This window comes from Diadema antillarum, unplaced genomic scaffold (assembly GCF_040938485.1).
Source record: "Diadema antillarum isolate AM-2024a unplaced genomic scaffold, OU_Dant_1.0 seq00001400_RagTag, whole genome shotgun sequence".
In the NCBI taxonomy this organism is placed as follows: domain Eukaryota; kingdom Metazoa; phylum Echinodermata; class Echinoidea; order Diadematoida; family Diadematidae; genus Diadema; species Diadema antillarum.
The window spans coordinates 375,115-384,153 of record NW_027272155.1 but is presented as its reverse complement, the minus strand read 5'-3'; the positions used below and the strand labels follow the sequence as shown (position 1 = coordinate 384,153).

The window sequence follows — 9,039 nt, the reverse complement described above, 5'->3', positions numbered from 1 at the left end:
CTTGAAGGTAATCCGAGAATGATCATCCACGTCAAGAACCTTGGTTAAAATGATGATAATGATAATGATAATGATAATGATAATGATAATGATAATGATAATGATAATGATAATGATAATGATGAAGATAAAGATGCTGCTGCTAATAATGATAATAATTGTGTTATCATCTTTGATAATATTATTATCACCATTATTATTATTATTATGATTATTATTATACATGTAATTCTAATATGATCACATTGATCAGGAAGTCAATGGTTCGAATCTAGCCCAAGTATGGGCATATTCATTATGCCCATGTGGTGTTTGTTTTGTGTGTCTTTTTATCATGGCTACTACTTAAACACTTATTAATTCCGTGCTTATTTATGTCGATTTGGGGCAATTTGTCATTCAGTTGCAATAAAAACAACTCGACGCAAGAATTTCATTAATTGGAATCATAGATTGTCATTGTCAGAACAAAGAACTCAGATTTGTTATTCTGCAGTAAGACTATAGTCACAATCAAAGCACGCTAGGTCATTGGGTATCCACGATGATAAGAACAATTACAAGCTGTGTAGCATTACAACAGTAATATCAAATCAAAATAAACTGCCCATTAAGCTATTGTAAGTCATAACCTAGAGAAAACAACAAAATAAACAAACTGATTAAACGGTGACGTTTATCAAGCACATCTCAATGTCAATCTCCTCTTTTCTATCTTCCTCGTTATTATGGGACAAAAAAAAAAACCCAGAAAGAAATCAAGTCAAACTACGACTGATTGACAAATATTCTGCAGTATAGAGGGCACGACGCCAGTGATGACAATTACATATTGCTGTTGCGTGCCTGAAATATCTTGAAACCGCAAGGCAGAAGAGTTAATTAGGTTGATATACAGGTGACCTAATAACACGATCCTGCCATTTGCCAGGCATGAAAAGGAAAATTTATCTATTGCTAGATTTCTTTTTCCATTAGAAGTATCTTGAGCAGGTATATGTGATAGGGGGAACAGTATTAAATATTAGCTGGCAGTGAATGAAAGAACGGACCAGAGTTTTGTTTCTTTCATCAGTGGCGGATCTAGGGGGGGGGGGGGGGGGGGGCGGCAACCGGCGCACGCCCCCTTTATTTTTCGTTAAAAACAAAAGAAATAAAAAGAAAACAAATGAAATGAAACCCGGAAGTGCACCACAAATATTAGTTGCGCCCCCCCCCCTTTACAGAATTTCTGGATCCACCCCTGTTTCATGGTTACTAAAAGACTGAGAATCCGTCGCCACTTTCTTTCAAACGGAAGTTTGTAACATGATTGTGAATCTAGAAGCGTAAATCAAAAGAACATGTAGAATGTTGAATAAGACTAACTGCAAGAAAATGCTCTACACACAGAAACCGCAAATTATGTGCAAAATGACGTATTATTTATAATTTTGCCAAATGCTGTTGTGATCACGCTCTCTCTGTAATTTAGTTGTGCAGAGATTTGGAGTAGACATTCGTGCGGTATACTAATTTATATCTCGCGTAATAGTTACGATTGCGGCAGACTTGAGCCAAATTGCTAATACGACAGGTGTTAATTTATATACACAACATACAGCCTAAATACTAAGTTAAAGTGATAACAGTCATGACACTTGTATAATTTGAACGAATTATAAGGAGGGGGGGGGGGGGGAGTCAATTTGTTTCGCGTGCTGAGATTCAATTTGTTTCGCGTTCCAGAAATCAATACTATACACTGATAAATCTTGTACTTTTTTTTTTTGCTAGCACGTGCAAAAGTTATGTCTACAGGTACAATTTGTGCTGGGCGTGTCCACTCACAACGAAAATGTCTGGAAAGGATTTCAGAAACGAACTCTCAACGACTGAGCACTTTGAAGCACGATTCACGATATACTATACTGAGTTTACGTTCGATGTCCAATCATGTAATGGTCGTACGTTAAACTCTGATGTATTGTATGCCTATCCCGGGATATTTTACGACAAAATGTGGAACAATATTATCACCGATGATATTCCTATAACATGTCATATAATTGTGACATATTGACAACAGAGACGGACAGAAAATGTCAATCAAATTTGATCGTCCATTCTGTTGGCTGTGACGATTGTCACATCAAAAGGTTGTATTTTCTTTGTTAATTATTCACGTCATCATATATTTTATCCTCAGAGCGACCGTACTTGGCCTATAATTATATATTGTTTTCTCCTCACTTTAAAATCTATTTACAGAAACTCCAAACGGGGAAAAATCAATGCCGAAGGACACACGCAACTTCTTTCGCTTGGGTTACTTCTTAATGATAGCTGCTCTCTCACCTTTAAAACGTATTCGAGTTGTTTTGTTTGCAGTTTACTCAAGCTTGGAACTCCATTCAGGGCATCTCGCATTGCCTGTAAAAAAAGAAGAAGAAGGAAAGATTGACCAACCGACTTCAAAATTGACCACCATACGCCCACATCTGCTTCGAGAGGAAAGATAAAAACGATCCAATCGATGGAGGAGGCACAAAATTACCTCCACTCTCTTATTTCAGGGGATGGAATATTCATTACACAAAGCGTGAGCCTTGACCCATCCCTTATTTCTTATTTTTCTTGGTTATTATTTTTCCTCCTCAGTTCCATCACATAAGCTCGCTGATTAGGGTAGTCTAAATTTTCATTTGACTTTTCAATCTGTATTTATTACCAAGTTTACTTGAGGAAAATGAACTCTTTCTCTCCTTTGCTTTCTCTCTCTCTCTCTCTTAATTACTCTTACTTAAGTGTTCTATCTTTTTAAATCTGTCTATGAGTCTTTCGCAAGTCATCATCTAGCCACCCACTGTATTTTACGACTGTCTGTCCCCTGTGTTCTAAACTTAATTAGGAGACATAATATATTGAGCCATGCTTTTATATATGACAAAGTTGTCTAGTTAAAAGAATTATAGCGATTACAGCGATTAAAGACGCGATTATTTTGTGATTAATTTTTTGATAATTCACGATTAAAAGGGATTTCTTAAAGTCTATTTGTTGATGGGAAGAAAGGATTAATATGGTGAGAAAAATAAAACATTATAACTGCAGTAACTATTACAAGTGACCAGAGATGAGTGTAAATTAACACTTGAATTAGCGGAACTTCCATTTTCCAAGTCATTTTGAAATTTCATTCCATGTAATTACACTTTATTTGTTAATTTTCCAAACAAATTATACAGTGCTGTATTTGTTAAAATACATCCATGATAATGAAGAGGAACACATTTGTAAATTTATAAAGACTATAGTAATATTACATGACACAAAATAAAGTTAAATCTGTCTAAGGTACGTTATCTACATAGAAGCAGATGCCTGTGGGGTTAGGTCCTCAGAAAGCAGTAAAAAACAATCAGTTACACTCCCTCACACGCACACACACGCACACAAATACACATACACACACACACACACACACACACACACACACGCACACACACACACGCACACACACACACACACGCACGCACACACAGTACACACATTGCACGCACGCAAGTGCACCTGGACAAGGATGAACGCACACACACTCACAGATAGCAAAGAGAAGAGAATGAGAAAGAGGGAGGAGAAAATACATGTACCAACAAGACCGTCATAGGGACAGTAAAATAGAAAACAATCATGGTGCCTGCAGCTGGCAGGGGAGAAAAGAAATATAAAAGAAATGAGTTGCACATGTAATAAGAAGGATATGGCAATCATTTTCACCATCGACACCTTCTGCTGCTGTCATTTCAGCTGTTTATTGTGATGATGATGATAACGATGTTGGTAACTATCTTTAATACTGTTACTCTTGCCATTATCATCGTCATCATCATCGTCATAATCGTCACCACCACCATCACCATAATCATAATCACTACATTACTGTTGTTATATAAGCCCTGTCGTCGTCTTCGTCCCGTTACTAAGACAGCAATGACAAAGATAACAGATCGACTGTTAGTGTTAAGAGTATTAGTAATGTTTAAGTCATTGCATTCAACGTCTCCTCTCTTCTCTGGGTACAGACGTACATCAACATCCTTACCTGCAGTGTCAAGACACACGCCCTCTCTCGGTCCTCAACCACGAAAGCACGCGCCATAGGTTCCAGCTTAGTCTTCTCAACCAGCCGGTAATGGTTCATGTAGTTTATCGTGGTTTCTGCGGGGAGACAATAGCGACATGATTGTCTTGAGAACGTGGCCGGATGTGTCAACATCAACCGTGCAAATAACTCTTGTAAACTCGAATGCACTTCGCCTTCTTCTTCCGTTAAGTGCAGCTTCATGCTTGAAGATTACGCACTGTACGTGATTGTTTTTTGATTTATTACGCATTTTGTGTCTCCTTACAACTCTGTCGCTCGGGAGACGGGAAATATCCAGCATGCGAAATATTTGCAATTAATCGTATCTGCGTTAACACGAATATGAATGTGTAAATGTTTTGCTAAAATACATAAGGGAGGCTTTTTTCAAACATTAATCATGCTACTGAGCACTGGAGGTATAGAGAAGACACATTTACGGCAAGCAGGAATTCACAACGCATCAGGTTAATATCTCAGAGTCATTAATGTCAATTCGATCATTCTATTCTTTCGATGCACTACTAACGTTGGCAAAAGACTGATTGTGCGTGTGTAAATTGTATAAGTTGACTATGATAAATCTGGCCATTCAAACTATAGTTTGTCTAAAAGGTGACCTTTCTAATGCTCAATTCGACGGATAGTTGGGAATGCAGGCTCATTATAATATGAGGGATAACTAGTGAACGTCCTTTTATTTCCCATAACCTGACAATAAATTCCAAGTGTACTGTCCCAGCCCTTAATCGTGGAATGCTCCAACAGACGATGTACTTGCCTCTTTCGTCAACAGCTCTGGCACTGTTGGCACGAAGAGACGCCCTCTTCTGATCTTCCGTTTGTAGTTCGTTGGCCGTCTCCATGACGCGTTTGAGATGTTGGCCCATCTCTTTTGGATGCCGTCGGAATTCTTTCAGGACTTTTCTCACGCCAACAGCTGTAAGGTGGCAAGGGCACAAAAAGTATGAATAACACTTCGAACAACGCTCACATATTCAGTGTTGGAAAATCAATCTTCTCCCGTTCTCCCGTAGTTACGTTTGTTCTGTCTTTTGAAATAATACATCGTTTTGTTTTTCTTATAGAAATAATGATAATTGATTTCCTGAAGCTTTTTATCGTAGTCGAGAATGGGTGGCAAACGTAAGGTAGTAGTTTCATAATCATACAACTATTGTCACTACAGTATAAGCTTCTTTTTCCTGTATAAAGGGTGTAAACATGGCACCTACCATTTTATGGGATCAAAGTCTTTCTTACTTGACTATAGCCATCGTAAGAATTTGAAGAAAAAAAAAACAACAGCAAACAAAGAATAGTCCTCGTTCCAAACTTTTGGTCTGTTGATTTGAATGGGTTTCAAATTGCGGTGTAATGCGATATTTTGATAATCAGTAATGATTACACTACATTCGAGTAATACCCGGAGGATGTTATGCTTTCATGCACTGTGCATATTATGCCACTAGAAACTTGAAAAGATATCTTTAAAACACGACTTTTATATGACTTTCACAAAGTCTCGTCAAACGCGAGACTTTAATAGTGACAGCCTCGAGAGCGAAACTGACCTTCTGCAGTGTCGTCCTCGCTGGTGAGATCCATGGGCGTCGACAACCGCGTCATCGAGGCGTCCGTGTTCCACTCGCGCAAGTCGGAGTCCTCGCCGTCCTGCAGCGACAGGGGAATGTTCAGCAGGTTTCCGTCTTCGTCGATGTGGACGGTCTCGGCATCGGAGTCGTCGTCGGCGGCGACTGTGCCGTCCTCTTTGACGCGCACCGTGGTCCCCTTCATGATGTCGATGTTTCGGCCGATGAAGAGGCGGAGCTTGGATACCTTATCCGGCAGAGGGTCGGGCCCCTGCGCCTTGATGATGGTACGGAACTCGGCTGATGTTTTGGAGTAAACCATGGTTTTCAAATATTATTTTGTTTTTGTCTACGTCATAAATACGGTAGACACGAACAAGTAAACAAATGAAATGCATGCACAGGACATGGCGAATAGTGAAGCTAGGATGAGCCTCCTCAGAAAATGTCTAACCACAAACATTTTCGTTTTGAAGTGAAGTTTATGTATTTGTGTGAAAAGACGAGTTCTTGAGTCAATCATTAAATTTTGTTTAACCTATTACACTACAAACATATTCCATATACAATGTACCAGTAATCAGAGTTCTAGGAAGATATGATTTATAAGTTTGATACGTGTTTGAGCACATTAAGAATCAGGAGTACCGTTGGTGGGACCGATAAGTCACACAGTTATCAACACTCGGTGGTCACTGAATAAAACGTCAACAAATTGACTCTGTTAGTTTACACGCTCGCATAACCTAAAAGTTACATCTCCTAAAGACGTAGCATTGGTACAATAACAGAGCTGCCAATTAGGAAATTGCTGCAGATAAAGAATATGTCTGAATTACGCCATCATAAGTTCATAAGAAATAACAGCAATATAGATTGTGATTGTTGAAAACATACAGCAATGTAATTTTGAAAGACAAATCTGCACTGTTCATAGACAATTCTAATAATCGTTTTGAGCATAACTGAGATTAGTGACGTAGTGGCTCTCGTAGAAATTCATATCAATACAATTTGAATTTCTTGCGTGTGAAGATTATCTCTTCTTTGTGAAAGTCACTGTCATCAAATGCACTTTGCCTTGCACTGTGAACGTACCTAGTGGGTCGTGTTGTTGTTGTTGTTCTTCCTTCTTCTTTAGTTTCATCTGTTCCTTCCTTGCTTGCTTTTCCTTCAACAGTTTCCACTCTCTGCACACACACACACACACAAAAAAGTTTCGAAACGCTGAACAGATCTTTCAAGCTCCCTACAAGCTAGGAGAATAGATACTGAGCTTTGCTTTTGATATTGACTACTTAGCCAAATAATGTACATCTTGCACGAGAAGGATCAAAACAGACCATGACAACGTAATTACATTTGTACATATATTTCTTGTGCCTTGCTTTTGCCCTTTTTAAAATTCACCGCCTCTTTGAGACAAGATTTTCAAAGAAATCACATGCAGTCTAGTAGCAATGAATCAAAGAAGACCTAAGCAAACGTCACCAATATTATGTTAAGAATTATTATCTTGTCGTTTCCCTACGAGTTTTAGAGACGGAGCTTGAGATTGTGAAGTCTTGGTCTCATCAGATCAGTTCGTCACAGGTCACGTGACAGACTTACGTCATCCACTCCATTCCGCGGTTGTCCGACTTGCTAATCTTGTCCGTCAGCCCTCGCTTGCTACCCTTGGAATAGTTGACCATGGTCTTGAAGTCCTTCTTGCCGGACAGGTCAGCCATGCCTCCGTCATCGTCCGATGAGAGTGGGTCATCGCGACCTTGGATTTTTCTTGAATGAAATGAAGGACAGATGAGAACTTTAACAACGCACTCTGTGAGTAGAGAGGGGTTTTTTTCGGGTTTTTACGTGATCCTCGGTGTATGTGTTTGAGCATTGTAAGTGTAAGTAAACTTTGCCATGAACTGTCCACTTTGTAAACATGCCGTTTTGACCGACATCACTATTTCGGAGGGAAAATTAGAAAAATACAGTATATTCCTAATTCTCTCTATCACTGTGTTTCTCTCGTGCAAGCTTTACTTTTTAGTGGAACCCTCCATTACCATTTCCATCTTTATTTAATTTGTAATATGCATATGTATATAGGCCCTATTTCAAAAAAAAATACAATTATTTTTTCTTCATTTTCTTTTCTCATTACCACATTTATTTTGTTAATTTACATTTCTGCAACTATTATAAATATGGTCCGCTTGTACATGTATATAATTTTCTCGGTTTATTCGATGGAAATGAAAAAAAATATAAACTTGAATTTGAACTTGACTATCGAGCTAATGAAGTAATAGTTTCGTGATCCAGTCGCAAGAAACCAATCGTCACGTCGACCAGGACTTACCTTTTCTCCATCACTTTGGCCATCGCTTTCATCATGTTCTTCGACTTCTGCTTCCCTCTCATCATCTTCCTCTTCTTACTGGCTCTCCTCTTCAGCCTCGTGGCCTCGTCGAGGCCCTCGACGTCGTCGTCGTCAGAGATGTCGCTGCTGTGAACGCTGCTGGCGCTGCTGGCAGAACTCATCTCTTCCATTTCCCGGGCGATCTCCTTTTTGAGTCTGAATAGGAGAAAAGTATCAAGAAAAAACATTTCAAACGGCATTAAAGAAGGTAAACGCACAAAGTATTTCTTCTTCATTTTGCTTTTGTTGGTAACGTAAGGTACGCGGTTAATTGCCGTTTTGCTGGAACAATATTTTTTTTTTTGTAAAAAATGGACAAGGGTCTAAACTTGTAAACAGAAGATGCTAAGAAATACAACCTTACATGTAATGTTTTCCCCAATTGTCTCCCTGACGACTCTTCATGATAAATAATGACTTCCCGGCAATACTGGGGTAAATATTGGGAAGGGGGGTTGCTCTATGAGATTAGTATCTATTTTAAAGAGTCTTTCCTTGATGTACAAGCCCACGTCACTATAACAATAAGAGCTCCATACGTGAAGGATTGTCGACAGCAAATAATACCGTAACAGCAAGCTCACTTTATAATTGTGGTCAATTTATGATTAAACACCATTAAATGCTTTATTGTTCCTGTACCATGGACGTAGATATCCCAATATGGATTTGGCACTCGCCTATAAAATACGATGATCATACCTGATCATAAACCGTTTGCTATTGCTGCTCAATGCACCAACAAATTAGAGTTTGGTATGAAACTTCCGTGATATTTCGGATATTTCACATCATTTTTTTTTCTTATTTCTTTTTGCATTCACAAATCAACTTTCTGTTGGGCTATTTCAAGATCCATTGCATCCGCTACCATCTAGATCTAAACATCTATTTTTTGTTCTACTAAGAAA

The 9,039-nt window shown here is 38.7% G+C and overlaps 1 protein-coding gene across 1 annotated transcript; it reads right to left on the bottom strand.

The window, feature by feature from the left end:
- Positions 1 to 3,670: 3,670 nt before the first annotated feature.
- Positions 3,671 to 6,040, bottom strand: LOC139709026 (uncharacterized). The gene is made up of 4 exons (XM_071620994.1): positions 5,701 to 6,040; positions 4,908 to 5,066; positions 4,085 to 4,200; positions 3,671 to 3,685 (listed from the first exon to the last, which is right to left on the bottom strand). The coding sequence occupies exons 1-4, from the start codon at positions 6,038 to 6,040 to the stop codon at positions 3,671 to 3,673; spliced, it is 630 nt and encodes a 209-aa protein (XP_071477095.1).
- Positions 6,041 to 9,039: the final 2,999 nt, after the last annotated feature.

Coding starts and splice junctions, on each gene's coding strand:
- LOC139709026 (XM_071620994.1), bottom strand. CDS start 6,040: ATGGTTTACTCCAAAACATCAGCCGAGTTCCGTACCATCATCAAGGCG. Junction 5,067..5,700: donor CGAGGACGACACTGCAGAAG/GTCAGTTTCGCT, acceptor GCCACCTTACAG/CTGTTGGCGTGAGAAAAGTC. Junction 4,201..4,907: donor CAGAGCTGTTGACGAAAGAG/GCAAGTACATCG, acceptor GTCTCCCCGCAG/AAACCACGATAAACTACATG.